The sequence below is a fragment of the Pinus tabuliformis genome, chromosome 3_1, assembly GCF_031772625.1.
Source record: "Pinus tabuliformis cultivar Carrire ecotype Pingquan chromosome 3_1, CPIR1, whole genome shotgun sequence".
Classification (NCBI taxonomy): Eukaryota; Viridiplantae; Streptophyta; class Pinopsida; order Pinales; family Pinaceae; genus Pinus; species Pinus tabuliformis.
This window is the reverse complement of record NC_142301.1, coordinates 731,464,580-731,487,027: the sequence shown is the minus strand read 5'-3', so window position 1 is coordinate 731,487,027 and position 22,448 is coordinate 731,464,580. Positions and strand designations below refer to the sequence as shown.

At 38.3% G+C, this 22,448-nt stretch overlaps 1 protein-coding gene across 1 annotated transcript; it reads right to left on the bottom strand.

The window, feature by feature from the left end:
• Positions 1-17,584: 17,584 nt before the first annotated feature.
• LOC149189398 (uncharacterized) lies at positions 17,585-18,192 on the bottom strand. Its single transcript, XM_089410216.1, has 2 exons — positions 17,903-18,192; positions 17,585-17,808 (listed from the first exon to the last, which is right to left on the bottom strand). The coding sequence occupies exons 1-2, from the start codon at positions 18,190-18,192 to the stop codon at positions 17,589-17,591; spliced, it is 510 nt and encodes a 169-aa protein (XP_089266342.1). The 3' UTR covers positions 17,585-17,588.
• Positions 18,193-22,448: the final 4,256 nt, after the last annotated feature.

The window sequence follows — 22,448 nt, the reverse complement described above, 5'->3', positions numbered from 1 at the left end:
GTTTTGCAAGTTGTGTGGTCGGATTATCGGTTGTCTTCTTCGACATCTTTTTCAAGTTAGTGATGTAATATGTCTGATTATGTAAAACACATGTTTGACTATATCACCAATTATCTTCCTTGATTTTTAAAAATAACAAGTAAATATTGTTGATGCACTTAGGCTATTATTACGAGATTGGTACAGTGCAAGTTGTGTGGTGGGATTGTCTGTTGTCTTTTACAAGTAAATATTGTTGATGCACTTAAGCTATTATTACGAGATTGGTACAGTGCAAGTTGTGTGGTTACGAGATTGGTACAGTGCAAGTTGTGTGGTGGGATTGTCTGTTGTCTTTTTTTCAAGTTAGTGCTGTAATATGTCTGATTATGTAAAACACATGTTTGACTATATAACCCATTATCTTCCTTGACTTCTAAAAATAGAAGTAAATATTGTTATTATCTTCCTTGACTTCTAAAAATAGAAGTAAATATTGTTATTCACTTCAGCTATTATTACCAACAGTGAAGCACATTTATATATACAGGAAAAAAACAACGCAGTGTTTGACTCCGCAGCCACCATTCGAATGGGGAAACCAAATTTATAAATAGACAACTTCCAGCCATCCATGTGTTTATTTATTCCTACACTCCTTTTATATACGGCACCCCACTCACAGTTCCACTCATTCTCACTGGTTCTGATGCCCATGCAAAATATTTCTTACCTTGAATTTCCTTATGAGTCAACGAAACAGCAATTTTATTTATTTTTTAATTAATTTTTATTAATTCAAGAAAGCAAATTACATCAGATTGCGAAAACGATAACATTTCTGGTGTTACATATTAGAAGGTCTACTTAACCAATAATTTTATCATTTACAGGTGAGAAGCAGACTTTATCTTCGTTCTTTTGAGAGCTCCATCACTTTCATATAACGTCTTATGTCTTTATCACTGTCTGAATGGTCAGAGAGAGGTTCAGAGTCATGGGTGTGTTTTTTGCACGCTACTTGTGGACACAATTATTGCTAATGTTGTTTCCTTATTCTAAGCTTGAAAATTCTCCTTTGCTGAGAAATCGGGTGGTGCCATAATTGGCAACGAACTTGAGGAATGGGGTGGTGCCACAATTGACTATGATCTTGAGAAGCAGACGGGGCGAGGGATGTTGAGTTCTTACCACTTGAAACGGTTTTCTGGTCACACCAACTTCTATTGGTTTTCTTTGCTCTTGGGAGCCAGACGACCCCTTTGATGAAGGGAAAGCCTTCTGCAAGTGCCCTAGTTGGTGAGCTGTGTTTCAATAGTCCAATGGCTGAGAGAATTGCTTTCCCTCCCACTTGAGAATAATATTATCTTGGAGTGCTTTAGTGAGATCCAATTCAACACATATACCAACGAATGTGATGAAACCTGAATCCAATCTTTCAATGTTTGCTTTGATGTGGCAGCTCAACTAATTACCGATTTGTTCCAAAACGCCTGGTCGAATCCATTGGAAAGATAAGTTTGGGAGCCCTACCCATATTAGTGTAGCCACAGATTTCATGGAAAGAGGGTTAAAGTCCAGAATTAGTGTCCGGAAGCCTATACAAATTGAAGTTATGTATTATTGATAGCATTCAAAAATATAATTTAAATAATAAAAATACACATTGTTTTTTGCACTCTAAAAAAAATTTACATTTAAAGAAATTTGGTCCCTCTCAATTTATCTTAAATTAATGCTTAAAATAAATCTATACTAATTATTTATTTTTTTTACTTAAAAAACTAAATATATATATATATATATATATATATATAATTTTAAAACAAATTTCAAACTTATAATATATAATTATTATTAAAAATATTCATATAATTACTATTAAAAATATTTGAAGGAGATCAAAGATTCTATGGACTCGAAATTATGTGGATAACGGTTCTTTGGGATTGTTGCTTTCCATTCATACGAGTCACGACGACTATATCGTTCAAATCGAGTTTGAATTTTGCAGGGCTTTATTTGGCGCGAAGCATTTTAATATATCAAAAAACATATCTCGGCTAAGCTACGGAGTCACTCTGCCTTTCCCATCAACAGATTTAAAAAGAGTCATGGATTTCAAATGATAACAAATTAATATGAAATAAAGGTCGAAGTTTGTGTAATTTTTTTTTTATAATATATGAGTTGAAATTGAAATTAAAATTGTTTAAAAATTTCTCATCGACGAACGTTCATACACGTATATGTACGTTTTACAAGGAGATAGTGAGATTTATCTTAGATCATTATTTTGTGCATTTTCCACCTTATATTTTCAATTAAATCGGTTTGTTATTGTTTTCTTCATAGTATGTGTGTTTATTCACTACTCGCCTCGCCCTATTTCTTCTTCTTTAATCACATTTATCCTTTTGGGCGCTTGTTTTGCTTCCTTTTTTCTGGTTTTACCATGCCTTGCATTTTACTAAGTCAAACAAGCTTCCTTTTTTCTGGTTTTACCATGCCTTGCATTTTACTAAGTCAAACAAGCTTCCTTTTTTCTGGTTTTACCATGCCTTGCATTTTACTAAGTCTTCATTTCTTCATTAGCTGTAACCATAACAATTTTTTTGGTAAATGAGACTTCATTAGATTATTGAGAATTTACATAGACTACAAGCATGTAGAAACATTAACTGTTTGTGTCCAAATTAAACATGTTTAGGAAATAAAAAATATATTTAATTGGGAGTTAGCTTGGGGATGACCATCTACCTTTAGGTGGTAAACCAAGTGGTCTCCGAGTGTCATGAGACCAATTTTTTTCATTAAGAAACCAAACAAGCATGCAAAAAAAGAAACAGAAAAATAGAGCCTCGAAAGGCTTTTCCTATTGATTTATAGTGATCCAAGTCAAGCCAAGAATTACATGAAGGGATCGTCCTTACCTTTCAGTAGCCATGATAGTCTTTCCCATGTTCCTCTAGTGTTAGTGTTGGTGTTGGCATCTTGTTGTGGTGTCTCTTCCATTGGATTGTTTGTCGTTGGTATCTTGCTATGAGTGGTCCTCTGCTTCACCTCAATCCTGATGAGATTGGTTTTCCAGAGTTGTTGTCCCTCCTTTATGAAGACCCCAAATCCTTAAGACTGGGAAAATTTGCTACTTGAGAGATCAAATCTAGGGGGCTTGAAGAAGAGGGTTCCAAGTTGTCTAAGGAATTGGAGGGAGCGAGAGGCAACGACATTGGAGGGAGCAAGAGGTAGGGGTGGTGGACGGAGCCAAATTCCTAGAGCACTAGCCAAGACACACAAAGTTGACCAAGCTTGAATAAGATGAAAATCCAAATAAGTGATTCAATCCTCTACCAAACACATAACTTATTCCTGGTCCCTCAAGTGTCATCTTAGAAAATTGCTCAACACCTAGTGATCGTCCCTTGTGTTTCTTATCTCCTTCGCTTCCATTGTTGTGACCATTCACCAACGTAGTTTTCCATTAGTTATCCTACCTCAATGATAACCAAATGTTGCAACGACAAATTTCCAGTAGCAAGCAGCCACTAAACTAGAAGGTTTCTCTTTGTAATCCAACACTTTTTTGCGTTTTTGTTGTAATAAGAACATTACCCTCATTCCTAAAGTAGAGTCGAATAGACTAGTGGAATATCACACGAAGACCCATTGTGTGACCTAGGGAACGAGTCATTGGGATCTAGGATCTTGAAAAAGATCGATATTGCGCCCCAACATAAATCTAGGACCAACAATATCTTATGGTAGAGAAAAGACAGATAGTTGGGTGTGTCACACCTGGGACAAGGTATGTCAACACTTTCTGCTCATGCATAGGTTGTGCACAGTGGGCTCACCTTGTGGCGCTTGCATTTGAAAGTTTGGCAGACCTTATGCACATGCATTCAACAGTGGGATTTATTCGTGGCGCTTGGGTTGGAGAGTTTTGTGTTATTTAATATTATAAAACATTTTTATTAAATAAAAAAATATTCTCTCTTTACAAATTTAAAAGATGTGCGAGTGATGTTGTTGGAAATTTGGAAGTCATATGAATTCGATGCCCTTTCTTGGAAATGTCGCCATTTCTATTTTGTTACTTGAGTTTTGGAACAACTAGACATTAGTTGGTGCACACAAATAGAGGACCGAAGAATCATAACCATCTTCGAAGACTATGTATTCACCAATGCAATGAATCAATATTGAAGTATATTTAAAAATATATTAATAACAAAAAATCATTTTAATGTGGGGTAATTAAATTACTCAAAGCACATGTTGTGTAAAATATTTTATATAATGTTTTAAAAAAATATGTATATATCATATAAATCTATTGAAAAAGAATTATGGTTAAAAAATTTGAAATCGTCTTAGTATTTTACAATTTAATCATTTTTTAAGTATATATTTTTTTTGTTAAGATCCGACAAATAGTTTTTCGACTTACACTTTTAAGTTATGTAATCTCTATAACATTCAAAAATACAATTGAAATAATGAAAATTACACATTATTTTTTATGCTCTAAAAAAAACTTATACTTGAAGAAATTTGATTTTTTTTCAACTCATGTTAAATCCATACTTAAAATTGATCTATGTCCATTAATTTAATTAAAAAAATAAAAAATATATACATAATTTTAAAATAAATTTCATTCTTTTTATATATAATTATTATTATTATATTGTTGAAGAATGTAACTAATATCATTCTTGGAATATCGGACTTGGTAATGGCAGGGGAGTTCGGGTAGCTATTGTGTCTCTGAAGCACGATGGCGCGGTTAGCTGTACTATGCGAGTACATGTCTCCCTTGGTATAGGGAAACATTATAATATACCCTCACCTTCGTAACTTGTTTTTTTACACGGTTTTACTGAGCCTGCCTTTACTTGCTTCACGGTTTGATGCTTTGACCCCTGGTTTCATCACCCGTTTTTTCTACTTGCTGCTCTCTCCCTTGGTGGCTACCACAGGTAGCTGGCAACTCTTGTTACCTAACAGTGATGGACCTCGATCTAGTGGATTACTCGGAAGAACCCTTGGCGGAGGGATCTATCTGGATGACCCCGCGATCAGCTAAGCTAGGGTCGCTTTCGTTTAGCAACGAGCTGCATGAGACTATCTTCGGCCTCCCCTCCCTCTCAAGTCCATCTGACCACCAGGTGATCTTGCCGGACGACTCTCCAACTAGCCGTCCGTCTCCACTCCCCCGCCGTCTCCATCATCCCTAGGGTTTGCATCGGGGTGCCTTAACCCTAACCCTCTATCCCCTACCCCTGGTCACATCTCCCAACCCCCTCTGTCCGTTTTCCCCTCCACTCCTCCCATTCCATCTTCCTCTACGGTCCCTCTGATTACGCTATGCTCATCCTCTCCCCCTTCTGGCAGTTTCACCAATATGCCCCCCTTAGCGGAAGCCCTCCCTGTCAACTCATCCCTTCCCCCGAGAACCCTCCCGTATCGGAGCACACCTCTGACCATTGACGAGACTCAACTACTAAAGCAAGGGCTTGCAAGAAGACTAAGTGCTTCCGGACCAAAGTCGTCGACACCTTTCTCAGGCTCAAGGAGGATATTCGACTCGGTGATACTATGGACTTCGCAGACAGGGTGCTAGTTGGAAGAATTCGGGGACGGAACTACACTGCAGCACGCCTAAAAACATGGGTCTCAGAGGTCTGGGGGCATCATTTAGCCGACCTGCCCTCAGTACAGACGTTTGTGAAAGGGTGGTTTGCCCTTCGATTCTCCAGGCCAGATCACACGAACTGGGTCCTATCGTCCTACTGGCATTTTGAGCATGCCCCAGTCCTCCTGAAGCATTGGTCTCCACTTTTTGACCTGGATACAGAGCAGCTAGGCGTTGGCCCGATCTGGGTCAGATTACCAGGGCTCCCGTTACACTTCTGGTCCAAAGACATTTTCCGTCGCATTGGGAACTCAATAGGCACATATATGGAATTTGATAAATCTTATTTATCTACTGGCAAGATGGCTTTTGCTAGAATTCTGGTACATATGGATACCAGGGGAGGGCTACAAGAATTCATTACCATTCAGTGGAGATCATTCACCTGGAAGCAGCCACTGGACTATGAAGGCATACCTTACAGATGCCGCAGGTGCCATAAGGTCGAACATGTATATAAGGACTACCCCCTGATTAACAAGAATGGTCATCAATCAGAGGACAAAGACCAGGAAGCCCATACCCCTCGAGACCAACCTCAACCAGCTATGGAAGTGGAAGATCTGTCACAACATGTCCCGCTGAAGCAGATAAGGCGCACGAGAAAGAATCAAGGAAGAAGCGTGGGAAAGCTCCACTTCGGCCTCCCTCCCCACCTCTGACAAGAGCTCAGGCGGCTATAGGGGACGCTCACTCCACGGGTATGTCAAATTCTCCTCTCTCATCTGCTTATACAACTTTTGTTTCTCCTGTATTGCCTTCCCCTCCTCTGCATGACTAGACTACGGACTCTTCGGTCGCTCCCCTTAATTTCCCCCTCTCTCATTCTCCCTGGCTCTTCTATCAGCTCCCAATCGTTCAAAACTGCCCTATAGCACCTCCCCCTCCTGCATATACCTTCCCTTAGCCCTCCCTCTCCGATGCACCCTCTTCCTCATTACCTATCCCCTCACTCCCGGAATCCTGTTACCCCCTTCGCTCCCGAATGCAATCTCAGGGCCTTGACATTATAGGTTTCGAGGTAGACTCTTTCCCCCCTCCTCCCAAACCCTGGGGGCACCCCTCCCATCTATCCAAAGCCAAGCATCAGGCCAGGGAGGAGATCGCATCTGGCAAATAGAAAACCATCAACTGGGCCCTTAGAGCAGAGAAAACCCCTCTCTCCCCTGCTCCATGAAGTTGCTCTCCTTTAACTATCACGGGATGGCTAGCCCAGATAAAAAACTAGCCCTAAAGCGTCTATTTGCCACAGAGCCTGTAGACATTATATTCCTTCAAGAAACCCTTGGTCCAACGAGTTCCATCTCCCACTTACTTGAATTTTGGCTACAAGGCTGGACTTTCCACTCCCTTGATGCCATGGGCAGATCTGGGGGTTTAACCCTGGGCATATGCAACCGTACCATCAAGACTTTGACGTTTTTGGGAGGTCGGGGGTACTTAGGTGTAGACATCTACTCCCCCACTCTTGAAACGAAATACAGGATCTTTAATGTATATGGTCCTTGTCAGGACAGAGCTGTTTTTTGGAGAACTTTGTTTAATTCAACCCTCCTGCAACAAGAAAACATCATCTTAGGGGGGGACCTAAATTTCTCCTTGGGATATGCGGAATCCTGGGGCAACCAAGCGCAAGTGGATGCATTGTCTGTCTTCTTTGAAAACCTCCTGGAGACCCATAGCTTTATTGACATCCCCTCAGCCAAATTGCAACCCACCTGGAGGAGCAATAGAAAAGGGGAAGCAAGCCTAGCCAGACAGCTCGACATATTTCTCACAAAAGAATACCTTGTCAATAGGGGATCCCATATTAAACAATGGGTGAGCACAGGTAGCCTATCGGATCATCGACCTATCTACCTAGAGCTGCAAGATGTAATAGACAAACCAAAGGCCCCATTCAAATTTAATTCCACATGGCTACGGGATGTGGAATACATTAAATTGGTGACCGATTTTTGGAAGGAAAACCCCCCAAGCTCAACTGGAAACCTCATGCATGACTTCTTGCACAATATGAAGGAGCTAAAGTCCTTTTCCAAGATGTGGGCAATGAAGAAAAAGGAAGCAGAAGAGCTGATTCTCATAACAACAGAGGAAGATGTCTATACTTTTGAGTAGGACTCGGGAGGTATTATAATATCTCAGGAGCAAAGGAGAAAATACTTCGCATCTCTGCTGAAGAGAACCCAAATCTTAAGAGACAGAGAAGAGAGTTGGCGACTCCGAAGCCGAGCCATCTGGCTGAAGGAGGGGGATGACAATACTAAATTCTATCATAAACATGCCAATGGGAGGAAGGCCATTAATACTATATGGGAGCTCAAAGATACACAGGGACGATCAATTTAATCCTTCAAAGAGTTGGCTGCACTGGCATGTACACACTTCCAAAATATATATAAGGCTCCACCCAATGCTACCCTAGCAGAAGTAATGCGCAACAGGAACTCTCGCGAAAATTTTCACTAGAAGAGCTCGAAGACACACTGAAGTGGCTAAAGAAGGACAAAAGTTTGGGGCCGGATGGTTGGACAGTGGAATTCTACATCACCTTCTTTGAGGTTTTGGGAACATACCTCCTGTGAATCATAGAGGAAAGCAGAAGGAGCGGAAGGATACCGGGAGGCCTTAAATCCACTTTTATAGCTCTCATCCCCAAAGCTGATAAGCCCTCCTCCTTTGATGACTTCAGGCCTATATCCTTATGCAACTGCATATACAAAATCATAGCCAAGATCATAGCCAATCGAATAAAGCCAATCCTGTCCCTCCACATTTCCCATGAACAATTTGCCTTTCTACACAATAAGCAGATTCATAAGGCGATTGGTACTACTTAAGAACACTTTCATTCTGTTCAGCTCAAGAAATTAAAAGGAATGATACTAAAGATAGACCTATCTAAAGCCTTTGATAGAGTCAACTAGCTATACCTCTGAATCCTTTTAACTCATCTAGGATTTCCTTTTACTTTCATTAAGTGGATCATGAGTTGTATAATCAATGTTCCTTATAGTGTTCTCATAAATGGATTGGCATCCCCCTTTTTTCATGCTGAAAGGGGACTCAGGCAGGGATGCCCCCTATCCCCACTACTGTTCCTTCTCATCATGGAGGGCCTAAGTAGAATTATAGGAGAAGAACACAGACAAGGGAGAATCAGGGGCATCAAAATCACTGACTCAGCTATATTGACTCATTTTCTCTTTGTGGATGATGTTCTCATATTCCTCAATGGTGGCCTCGGCGATCTCACTGCTCTCCACCAAGCCATGGGTACCTTTCAAATGGCCACGGGGATGGTGCTGAACGAATCCAAATCCAATTTAACAGCATCCAGATTCTTCCAAAACAAATTACAATTCGCCCTAAGGAGATTCCCCTTCATTACCTATCCTATAGAGGAAGGCCTAAGATATCTGGGCTACCGACTGAAGCCGTTTGGCTACAAAATTACAGATTGGATCTGGCTCATTACTAAGGTAGAAAAGCATTTGAACATATGGTATCATAAATACCTATCCAGAGCAGGCAGGCTGGTACTGATCAAAGCCATTTTAGAAGCAATGCCTGTATATTGGATGACCTTAGCCTGGATTCCCAGGGGCATTCTGGATAGGCTGCAAAATATCTGCTGTCACTTTCTATGGAAGGGGAAACAGATAGGGAGAATTTTTTCCTGGACAAGATGGGAATCTCTGGCACTGCCTAAACGATGGGGTGGTTGGGTAATCAATAGATTGGACACCTTCTCCAAAGCACTTGCAGCAAATTTGGGTTGGCAGCTACTCAATAACTGCAGTCTTTGGACGAAGGTTGTCACTTCAAAATATATCAGCCCTTCAAACCCACTTGAATGGATTAGACAAGGCCACCGATCTAGCGGGAACATATCAATCATCTGGAAGGCAGTAACAAAAGCTATGGACCTGATAAGAAATGAATTAACATGGAGAATTCGATCGGGTTCCCTAGTGCGCATAGGAGAAGATCCTTGGGTAGGTTGTGGCAATGCACACAGACTCCCAGAAGAGCTGATATTTCATCTAGCATAACAAGGCATTACTCATATATGTCATGTTGTGGATAATGGTCGATCCTCTCTGACACAGCAAGCCTGGAGATCTGGATTAGCTCTTAATATTCCCCTGCCCTAGCGACAAGACTGGAGAGACTACATATCTTTAGTAATTGAGGCCCATATCAGGATCTCTAAGGGAGATGATGAGCTCATATGGGCCCTTGCTAAACATGGATATTATGCCCCCAAGATCGGATATCTAGTGCTATTAGAACCCCTCAAGCTACCAGCCTCTAAGCCATGGTGGAATCTATTATGGAAATTAAAAGCAGCCCCAAGAACGATGCTGCTTCTGTGGTCTATACTAAACAACAAGGTCCCAACAGGAGCAAATCTAATGAAACGATCTTTCTTAGGGCCATATTGGTGACACCTATGCAAAAACAACAATGAAGACACATAACACCTCTTTCTGGTCTGTCCCACCTCGCAAGAGCTATAGAACAGATTTATTGCATCGCTCTCCATTCACTGTAGATGGCACGACAACAACTTAAAGGATGCATGGAATAATTGGTGGAATGATACCAAAGGAAAGGAAAGGAATATACCTCTGCTCATTTGCTGGGCACTATGGATAGCCAGGAATCAAATCATTTTTCAGCAAAAGTCCCCCTATTGGCCGTCCATACTAAACAGAACTTTAGCGGAGTACCACTCGATTCCAGAAGATACCACTCAAAACTAGCATATAAATATCGAGACAAAGGTCATAAACTCCTCCATACCATGGGCCTACATTGATGGATCAACACAGGAATTGGGTTGTGGAGGTGGAGCAGTTTTGCATTTATCAGTTACACATTCTTTTAAAATCCAAATTGGTTTGGGCAGGGGAACAAATAATTTTGCCGAGCTTGTAACTGCTAAATACCTCATCCAATATGCTTTATATAAACAATGCACAAATCTGCAACTATATGGTGACTCAAAACTGGTTGTTAACTGGATCAACAAAAAACACATCTGCAATGCATATACATTGAAGCATATTCTGGATGAGATTCATAGACTTATCACATCTTTTGACTCTTTCACTTGTCATCATATTTACAGGGAGTGGAACTCCGTTGCTGACCACTTATCCAAAGAAGCAGCGCTCAGGGATGACGACACTTGGTTGATTTGCAAGGAAAAGGATGGGGCCATCTATCAACACTATCACAGACCCTGAATCTATTTGAAGCAACATTGCAAGGGACAGGAATTTTTTTTGATGTTATTGTTTTTCTTATTTTGTAAATATTTATCAGAACTTTTATAATACCATATCCTCTTTGCGAAGAGGGCAGACGGATCAGAAATTTTTGTTTATTCTCATATACTCCTTGCGTGGAGGAACACACAAAAGTATTTTCGTATATTGAACAGGCAATGTCTCACTAAAGTAATGCTTTGCATATACAAAATGTAATTTTCTCCTACAAATGAAAATTACGACTTTTTCCACGAGCAAAAAAATAATTATTATTATTATTAAAAATATTTTAGGGAAATCAAAATTATATGGGCACGAAACTCTGTGAATAACGGTTATTCGATTGTTTCTTTCCATTCATACGAGTCATGGAGATTATATCATTCAAGCCAAAGTTTGAATTTTGCAGTGCTTTATTTGGGGCGAAGCATTTTAAGTTGTCAAAAAAAACATATCTCGGCTAAGCTACAGAGTCACTCTACCTTTGCCATCCATAGCTTTAAGAAGAGTCATGGATTTCAAATGACAACAAATTAATATGAATGTAGAAGTTTGTGTAAATTAATAATTCCTTTTTATAATATATGAATTGAAATTGAAAGTAAAATTGTTTAAAAAAATTCATCGTTCTTACATGTATATGTTTTATAAGGCAATGGTGTTAAAAAGTAATTTAAAAGATAAATAACTAGCATTTGCACCAGATGTTGCAAAGGAAACGCCACAAGGCATAAAGTGCAGAAATCCATTATCCATGTAGTGTGTGCATTATTCAAAAAGGTGGATCTCTCTAAATTTGTTGCAAATATTTATGTTGTTGCATTGCTAATTATTTAGAATCTACTACTACCTCCTCTTCTTGGAATATTAAATTTCTTATCACCCCATGATGACAATCCCTCTGATTATTGGCATCACAATTTTTTACACTTTAGTGGCTTTACCTTCAACCTAAAGAAACATGAATTTGAGTCACTCAATTAAAAAGAAATTGCTAAATTGCTATTTATTAGGTTTTGAGTAAAAACAATTAATAACTCATATTTACAACCCTTTAACTCTTGTATTTATAACTCATATTTATAACCCTTTAAAATGAAACTAACTATATATATTTTTATTAATAATAAAAAGAATCTTCTTTATAAAACTGACACTCACATGCTACTCTTATATATTTATCTTATATTTAATATTCAGTGTCCATCAATTGAATGACAAGTTGAAAGCTCAACTTAATTGCACCTTTCTAAACTCCTTTGTGGGAATTCATGTCCCTTTAATTTAATGGCAAATTGAAATTTCAAATATAGTACACATTTTATACCAGATTCGGAGAGTTCATGAACAAAATTTCAAGGTTTTAATGGATCTAGGTCGTTTGTATTTTCTCTGATGTTGACTATATTACAAAAGCCAACATCTCTTGGATTGTGGTGAAACCTTGGCTAAACCATAATCCAAGTGTAGCCATGAACAATCCAGGATTAGCGAGTATATTACGAAACCCAAAATGGTGTAACCTTAGCTAAACCATAAATCCAATTGGAACCATGAACATTCAAGGATTATCCTCACCAAAAACATAAAAAGGTACATTGTTTATATGAGTATACATCCAATAGAACTTGTTGTACCATATTGTGAATTCCTGTGGCCAACCAATGAGAACCAAATACTATGCTACCTTTGTGGGTGGAATCTAATGTGTTGTATCTGACCTTGGCCAACATGCCGTATACCCCAATGAATATCTAATAAACTATATAACCCAAGAATTCTGTAACACAGCATATACTGATAAGGAGGTCTCCTCCACAAGCTCTAGCATTTACAACGTGGAGTTGCAGCAATAACTCGCTATTGAAAAATAACTATTTAGCAATGCGTTTATTTTGCAAAAAAACACATTGGACAGTATTCCATATGGGCACAAACTAGAATTGACTAACAGAGACCAATTAACATTTCACATTTGTAGCTTTGCTAACTGTTTATGTTCTATAAATACTAATAAAATGATAACCTTACAAAAAAAGAAGACATCACTTTGTAGGGTGTGTTATTTGTATTTACACAATTGATTTTTTTATTCAATCAGCTATGCTATTCTCTGTGCTTTTGCTGGGTTCCTTCCACCATCATTGGGAAATTCATTTCCCTCTTGAAGTATGAAATGAGTAGCAATTCCCAATTGATCTCACACTACAACCACAAAGAAGCTAGCAATCCTGATATACAAATCTAACCAGGCATCCTATCAAGCAATCCATGTAGTTCTTAATCTATAGCTTTGATAACCCAAAACTCAAATCTTTTATATCTAATATGCACAGAAATTTTCACATTAATATGTCTGGATCTCATTCTAAGTTCTTTACAGATCTGATACAGAGGTAAACCAGAGTTTTCATACTATGACAAGCAATATTAGCAAGACTTGGAGTCTTTCTTATGTAGTGTCTCCTCCTTATTTGATATTGTTGCTTTAGTATGGTTTGATACAGAAACTTAATTGAAGATATGGGTCTCCTGATCTCCTGCAAACATTCTGATCTGATGATTGTTATAGCTATCCATCCCATGAACACTATGGAGATTTTAGCTGCAAACCTTCTGATTGAATATAGGAATATTATCATACAAGTTTCTGCCCTTATGCACAAAAATTGGAAGTATAAGCCTTCTCATCTTTAGGAAGGATTTTGTATGAACAACTTGTCTACTCCTCTATAAACAATAATATACCATAGTGAAATGCTACAATGGTCTGATGAATAAAGGCCTGAAGCCATAGACAGTTTCTTTGCACCTGATACACTGATTGTATATACCTATTGCTATACACAGAATATAGCAAGATGCTACTGTTCATTCCATGCACAAATTATGACAATTTTCATGTATACCATAGAAACTATTATACAGATCAGTTGTAGAAAGAACAATCTATTTTGAGTTAGTATCCAGAAAATTTTGACGTATACCAATCTTAGTCCTGTTGAAAAGAATTCAAAATCTCTGTGATGAGCAGTTGCTTAGGTGGTCCAATGCATGTTCTGAATGTAGGGAAGTCTGAAATTCTGTTGACTGTCATTCAATGCACTTAGGAAGTTCTATTGTTGGAAAGTTTGATTGGGCTGCATTGAATTAAGCAAGGCTGAAACATTATTGTTGACGTTGTAGCTGTAGTTGTTCTGCATGTTGTTGAATCTCTTTGCAGGGTTGGTTTCATCGTCCCCATATGCTAAGGAGAGGGTCCTCTTGAGAGAATTGAATTTGTTGTCATTCTCCACTGCTAATTCTTCTTGTTTTGGGACAACTTCATATCGGCAATCGCTATTGTTGTCATTGTTATTGCTGAAATTGTTGTGAGAGAGGTTGGAGGACTGGACTTGAGGTAGTTTGTTGCTGTTTCCATTGCCATCCATGGCTTCATCGTTTAAAAAACCATTTATGGAAGGATCGTCACTCTCCAACAACCCACTGAAAGAGGCAATTTTGGGCAGTTGCAGTTTGTTTTGCTGATCAATATCAGACAAAGAAGCCATCACTTCGTCTGCACTTGGTGACTCATCTCGTTCTACCCCTTGTAGTCTCTGAGAATGACCATTTCTCTTGTAAATTCGGCACAACACCCAATCATCAAGCTGGAGAACAGAAGTACCATCAAAATCAACAATACCAATTTTAGTTGAATGAATCAATTCCTATTCATAAAGAATCAAAACACAAAAACTGTGAAAGGAAAATCATTCATATTGATCAATATTCAAGAAGACATCACTTTGTAGGGTGTGTTATTTGTATTTACACAATTGATTTTTTTATTCAATTAGCTATGCTATTCTCTGTGCTTTTGATGGGTTCCTTCATCACCACCATCATTGGGAAATTCATTTCCCTCTTGAAGTATGAAATGAGTAGCAATTCCCAATTGATCTCACACTACCACCACAAAGAAGCTAGCAATCCTGATATACAAATCGAACCAACCATCCTATCAAGAAATCCATGTAGTTCTCAATCTATAGCTTTGATAACCCAAAACTCAAATATTTTATATCTAATATGCACAAAAATTTTCACATTAATATGTTTGGATCTCATTCTAAGATCTTTACAGATCTGATACAGAGGTAAACCAGATTTTTCATACTATGACAAGCAATATTAGCAAGTCTTGGAGTCTCTCTTATGTAATGTCTCCTCCTTATTTGATATTTTTGCTTTAGTATGGTTTGATACAGAAACTTAATTGTAGATATGGGTCTCTTGATCTCTTGCAAACATTCTGATCTGATGATTGTTATAGCTATGCATCCCATGAATACTATGGAGATTTTAACTGCAAACCTTCTGATTGAATATAGGAATATTATCATACAAGTTTCTGCTCATTCTCTAAGCCACATTTCAAGTTTACCAAAGCAAACCCCAAAGCATAATGAACAAAATTGATGCGGCTATGAATTTTTCCAACCTTCAGTCCTCCTCTGATTGTGAACTCTAAGCCACATTTCAAGTTTACCAAAGCAAACCCCAAAGCATAATGAACAAAATTGACGTGGCTATGAATTTTTCCAACCTTCAGTCCTCATCTGATTTTGAACTTTGGCAAGAGACCTTTTAATAGTAGGCTAAAAGATTATTTTGAATGTCTTACAAGTCACAAGTGGGACAGGGGACTAGTTCATTATGGTATATGGGATCCAGAGAATTATCAAAATGGATTTACAATGCAGAGAAAAGATTTGCAGGAAGCTTGAAGCTTGAATTCAATGCTGAGGCCACATCATGTAAGACTACGAAAGATATGTAATTGACAAGTTTAATATAATAGCCAATGAGGGGAGGTTCCCCTAGTTAACTTATGACACCAAATCAAGAGGTGAATTTAGACATTGTACTTCTACTTCCTTGAAAAGCTTGTATGGAGATGAGATTGATGCATGATTAGGTTATTTTTCCTTCTCAACTCTGTATGTGGAATTGGGTTTTCTAGCTTTGAATAATGAGGCAAGGGAAGTTTTCATGAATTGTAGATTGTAGGTTATTTTAGGAATAAAGACATTTCTGATTGAGAAATGACTGTGTTATGTTTGATTGAATTACACATCATTGAGACTTTACTAAAACATCCAATAATATTAACATTTATTAGAATTCTGATGATTTGCCTTATTTTGGAGTGACTCCAAAATGCTACACCTGATCATTGTTCACAGTGTATTGGACCATAGTCTTTGATAAAATTTCTTTACAACTCATGCAGCTGCTACTGCCTCTTTAATTCTTTTCATTTGCAAATTGCACCATTTAAGCTCAGCCATATTCTGGTGATGGAACATATAAATTTTACTGTACAATCCTCCCTGCTACCATCTCTGAATCCTGCAGGCACTGAGCAAGGCTCCCCACACCCCAAAATCAATTTTTAAGGGAATATTTTTAATAACGGCATGTGCATCATCTAGTTTCCCTGCACGGACAAGAAGATCGACCATACAGGCATAATGATATAGCCCAGGTGTGATACAGTAAGAACAAACTGGCAATATCGTTTCAGCTAAATTTGGTGAGCTCAGAGGTGTGTTTGCCTCTCAAGCCCAATTATTCATGCTCTAGAATCTGAATTGGGAAAAATTTACTGATCCGATGTTGTAAAGTTGATGATCGTTGAGAAAAGATCCATGAACATAAGAACAAACTTCATGATTTGATGGGACCAAAATCCACATAGTCCAAGTAACCTATCTGTCATTCAAAAAGGATTTTTATTTAGATAACTGAACATTGTCCAAGTAAACCTATCATTATCATTCAAGAAGATTTTTACAGAGAAGGGAAAGCGCTGCAAATCAAGTAATTCGTTTTCAAGCCATTATAAATATGTCTGTCTAGAACAGTTGGTTAATCATGTTTTTTTTTTTTTTTTTTTTTTTTTTTAATTCTGATCACACACACAAACAAACCATGTAAGAGCTTCTGCAATGATATCCAAGATGCAGAAGAAGACCAGACATATTATAAACAATGCACTTTTTTGAAATTTTAGCAAACAGGAAGAGTTATGAAGTTTTTCTTCATGACAGGATATATTATTCTGTACATAGAAGGTACATCAAAAGTTAATTCAGCAGTCAAAGTACAAATTTGACTATAAGAGTAGTTCTTTAATCAAGTAGTGGAAATTGGCTAGCTTTGAGGCAAAAACCCTGCAGACAATGTGCGCTAGGCATGCTTTTGAAAGCCAAGTTTTAACACAAAAAGTAGATTTTCTTTCCAATGACAATAATCTGCACCATGCTTTTTCACTACACAACCTTTTTTCCATCAACACCTTAAACTACTAAAGCATAGTAACTGCATGCTACCATGTTTTCAGGTTTGACTATTTACATATATGTATAGCCAATGCGGAATGGCATAATTTTATAGCACAAGGATTTTTGCTAACTAAATTGCAATAGAAAAACAAGAAAGTGCCTTCTCTCAAGAACATAGTCTCCTGTCAAGGGAAATCACTTGGAAAGGGATCACTCACATTTGCATATAGAAGGAAAAGCAAGAAAATATAATGCTATACAACAAATGGCCATAATTGATGGATAAATTTTGCACAGTGCCTACGAGGCCCATCTCAAGGAGTATCGAGAATCAGATGATCCAATGGCAGGCATGTCATAAACTTGAAAGGGATCTGTTTCAACACCATAGTCCATCAAAGGTCTGTCTTCCAGTTGATCATCATGGTCATACACAAAATCAGGAATCTCAATCTGTCCCTTCCTAATGTAATCCCAGATAAATTCTAGACGATTTACATACTTCAGTTTCCAGTATAAACTGCATAACACATCAAAAACTGCATGAGCACATCTGCAACAATTAGTTCTAATGAATTATTTGAATCAAAATGCAAACTCAGCTTAATACTCACCCTGCACTCAAGAAGAAACGGCCAAGGGTTGCAAAAAATAGTCTTGACTGAAGCCCTGGATGTAGGAAATACACCACCTGAAGCCTTTCCTTAAAAGTCGGAGGAAGTTCTTCATAGATCAACCACAAAGTAGACACGCCGGGGCAGTTTTCACTCCTTTGAACAGAGGTATGAATGTAAACAAGACAGTAAGGCCCTTCAGGTATTTCATTTGAGATCTTATCGTAAACATATTTCTGTAGCCTTTGTCCACTGACAAGAGGAGCTGCAGACATAAATATAAACTTCATCTCTTAGTGGAAGGCGTGGATAATCTGAAAAGGGAGATATATGGTAGAGTCCAAATTTTTATTGTTGATTTATTTAACATGCTTCAAAAACAATACATAGTTCATATAAAAGGAAAACATCCCAATCTGAACTGAATTGAAATAGAAAACATGGAATGGCAACAGGTTCAATGGAGCAATCAGTTAACAGACAGAACTCAACCACTAACAATCCACTTTGGAAACAAACCACCTTAACGCAATAAACTAATTCGACTGAATTTTTAATGTGCCAACCAATTGGTAAAAAACATTGAGCTACAAGAGGTGCCATTACCAGACAGCTTAATAAACTTATCAAACACAATAATCCTTTTGTAGTATCAATTAATAACCATAAAAACTAAAACCTTAAAAGTCTACTCTGGCAATTTCAAGATGGCTCAGGGGTCACTACAATATAGTTGTATCCTCGTGGTAAAATGGAAAATCAAATTGTTCATCGATTTCAAGATGGCTCAAGGGTCACTACAATATAGTTGTATCCTCATGGAAAAATGGAAAATGAAATTGTTCATCGATGGCATGGAATTGAAATAGTGCTGGCCTAGGTTGAAGATATGGCACACTTTTTTTCTATGGTTCACAGACCTCAAAGATTGGTGACTACTACGTCCACAGAATATTTGTATCAGGCAGATCCACCCAAAGAGATCACTGCCTGTCAGCTCAATCACAGAGCCCAACTCCAAGAGTGTCGACCCCAAGAGTGTCGAGAAAATTGAACCCATAACCTCTCAATAGCAAAGATGCTTTAATGAGACACAAAAACTTAAAGATATAGCACACTTGCTTAACAAGACCTAAGACCTTATATTATGGTCTTATATTATGCAACAATTGAGCAAACACAAAAACTTAAAGATATAGCACACTTTCTTAACAAGACCTAAGACCTTATATTATGGTCTTATATTATGCTGGCAGACAAGATAAAACAAGAAACATAGAAACTGTGACGGAATTTATGCAGTGGCCACCACAATAAGTGCTTGGATATAGATACAAAGAAGAAAGAGGAAGAATATATTGCAAAAATGTTAAACAAGACCTTATATTATTATGCACGCAGAAAATAAAACCACAAGCATAACAATTTTGGGAGAATTTATGCAGTGGCCACTGCAATAGATGTATAGATGAAGATACAAAGGGAGAAAGAGGGGAAGAGGAAAAACCAAATTCTATGTATTAGAGATGGAAGAAAACTCTTAGCCCAACACCAATAATTTCTTCACTCTACAAGCAATACGAACTCTTAAATATATTCTTCTATCCAATATGATGTCTTAAATATATCCTACTGTCTGAAGCATACTTTTCATAATATGATCTTACCCTATGCCTTTCATGGCTTTCCTCTAGTTTAGTGTGCATGCTCCTGCAAGATGGACTTGATATAGGCATCATACAAGAATCATGGGAATTATTAATGAACATAACAGATCCCAGGGTATGGGTTTGACCAAATCACTAGGGTAACAATTCAAACTAGGCTGCTTGCCAGTATCATTCAGATAATCAATAGCAGAGCCATTCAGTATGAGAGTAATAGTATATGATTTACAAATGCTATTCACTCATAGCCACCAAAAAATCATAGTATCTACCCTCCAAAATTAGAAACAAAGCCCAACAGGCAACTTTTTGAACTTCCAGCTTTGAGGGGAGGGTTTCCACTTGTCTATTATGCACCCAGGGCATGGTGGGTGATTTAATCCTATATCAGACCCCTTCGAGGACAGCAGACACAAGGTACAAATAGTAATCATGTTTTTTGTTTTTAATTCTGATCACACAAACACAAACAAACCATGTAAGAGCTTCTGCAGTGATATCCAAGATGCAGAAGCAAACCAGACAGATTAGAAACACTGTACATTTCTGAAATTTTAGCAAACAAGAAGAGCTATGAAGTTTTTCTTCATGACAGGAGCCAAGGTGCCAACTATTTGAGTTCAGAGGCTTGTAGTTCAAGGCTTGGCGGCTTTAATAAAAGTTTCATTTTCCAAAAGAGTCAAAATGCCAACTCCCTGAGTTCAATGGCCTAACAAGGCTGTAAAACTGGCAATATCGTTTCAACGAAACTTGGTGAGCTCAGAGGTGTGTTTGCCTCTCAAACCCAATTATTCACACTCTAGAATCTGAATTGGGCAAAATTTACTGATCCAATGTTGTAAAGATGATGATCGTTGAGAAAAGATCCATGAACATAAGACCAACCTTTGTGATTTGATGGGACCAAAATCCACATAGTCCAAGTAGCCTATCTCTCATTCAAAAAGGATTTTGATTCAGATAACTGCACATTGTCCAAGTAAACTTATCATCATCATTCAAGAAGATTTTTCAGACAAGGGAAAGCGCTGCAAAACAAGTAATTGGTATTTCAAGCCATTATAGATATGTCTGTCCAGAATAGTTAGTTAATCATGTTCTTTTTTTCTTTTTTTTTTGATCACAAAAACACAAACAAACTATGTAAGAGCTTCTGCAGTGATCAAAATACAGAAAGGAATTCAAAATTCTATAGGTGTAAATACCTCAGGAGGGGAGACAGGTCACAAGTTTGTTGTTCATACTTCTTCAAAAAGGGATGCGAAAGCAACCGATGTGCATTATGGCGAAGTAATGCATCCTTTTGAAGCAACATCTGATAAAACTCTGAAACTCTGGCGATACATCAGGTGGCGGCGATGGAGGGTCGCGGAAACAAATGGCCACCACTAAAGTAGGCCAATCAGGCCTCTGCCCCGAAGACAAACAAGGGAACCTTCCAAGCGCACATTCCAGCAAATATAAACCCAAACTCCATATATTTGTAGAGCATATGCCATAACACTGCACGATGTGTGGAGAATTCGCCCTTCAGAGAATCTCCATTTCCCTCATTATTTGCTTTCAGAGAGCAAGCTAGTGCTTTCCGTGAACGATTTTGAGGGCATAAATTTTCTCAGTCTTGGCATGCTTAACCTTGTAGACCTTACCACTACTCCCACACCCCAAAGTTGAAATCTTCTAGAGATCTTCCAGTGTAACTTCTTCAAGAGGAACACAGGGCAACTTGTAGGCACGATTCATGTTAGGGGGCTTCGGCAGTGGAAGCGGCAATGGAATTGGCTTAGAAAATGCGTCTTCCTGAGCTGGGATTGGCAGCTTCAAACCCACCCTCGATTTTCTCTCCTTTGAACCCATCTTCCCACTGAAACAGAAAGTTTTCCTTTTGCCTCTACATACGCTCTTTCTCTCCACAACACTATTTCACACAAGGAGAACTGTCTACCTTCATTTAGTTAAGCTACCCCGTTACAGGAGCTATACTATGTGCCAAGTAGTTTGTCTGTTCAACCAGTCATCAAATGGGAACTTCTCTTTGTTCTTTCAATTTCAAATCAAATCCCCGATGGCCTGCCTCTGCCTCTCTAACATCCTATCCGGATACAGGTCCCGAGAACAACGAACAAGAGTAGGTGCTCTAGCTGAGAAGAGTAGAAATCCAAGAACATCACCAACCACTAAATAGATATTGTGGGAGAGAGCGAGCAGAATGAGAAGGAATAGAAGTTCTTCATCTCATTCATTTCCGAGGATATGAGCAAGATAAGAGGTGCTTCTTTTGCTCCAGCTTTTCGGCTTCGCCTTACTGTAACGAATTCACTATCCTTAAATAAGAAGGCCAAGGGTTTCTATGGAGTTATGTACAGGCTGGCTTACCGTCTACCTTCATTCTGAAAAGCAAGCCTGTTGTAACCATGGTCGTCTACCTCCATTCTGAAAAGCAAGCCCGTTGTAACCATGGTCGTCTACCTCCATTCTGCAATGCAATGCAAGCCCGTTGCAACCATGGCCGTCTATCTCCATTCTGCAATGCAAGCCTGTTGCAAACCATGGAAGTCTACTTTCACTCTACAACCCAAGCCATGGTCGTCTATCTTCAGGGTTTGCTGGTTCTTGAAAAAGATGGGTTCACTAGTTCTTGAAAAAGATGAAGTCTAGGTTGTTATGGTTTCAGTTATAACTAAATTTTTGATTAACGGTAGCAAACATTTTAATCGTCTAACATTATATCAAATGGATCATATTTTGACACGTAAGGTAAGAGGAAAGTGGATTTCAGAGGGAAACGCCTTACGGCGTAATTACGTTGGTGAGTGTGGTTTATTTTGAAATAGGGTTTATAAGTTAATAATTAAATTATAAAAAATTAAGTATATGTT

What these genes read in the sequence shown, in the direction of transcription:
- LOC149189398 (XM_089410216.1), bottom strand. Translation starts at nt 18,192, where the DNA reads ATGAAGTTTATATTTATGTCTGCAGCTCCTCTTGTCAGTGGACAAAGG. An exon ending in CGTTTCTTCTTGAGTGCAGG is followed by an intron (nt 17,809 to 17,902) that starts GTGAGTATTAAG and finishes TGTGTTATGCAG; the next exon opens with TTTATACTGGAAACTGAAGT.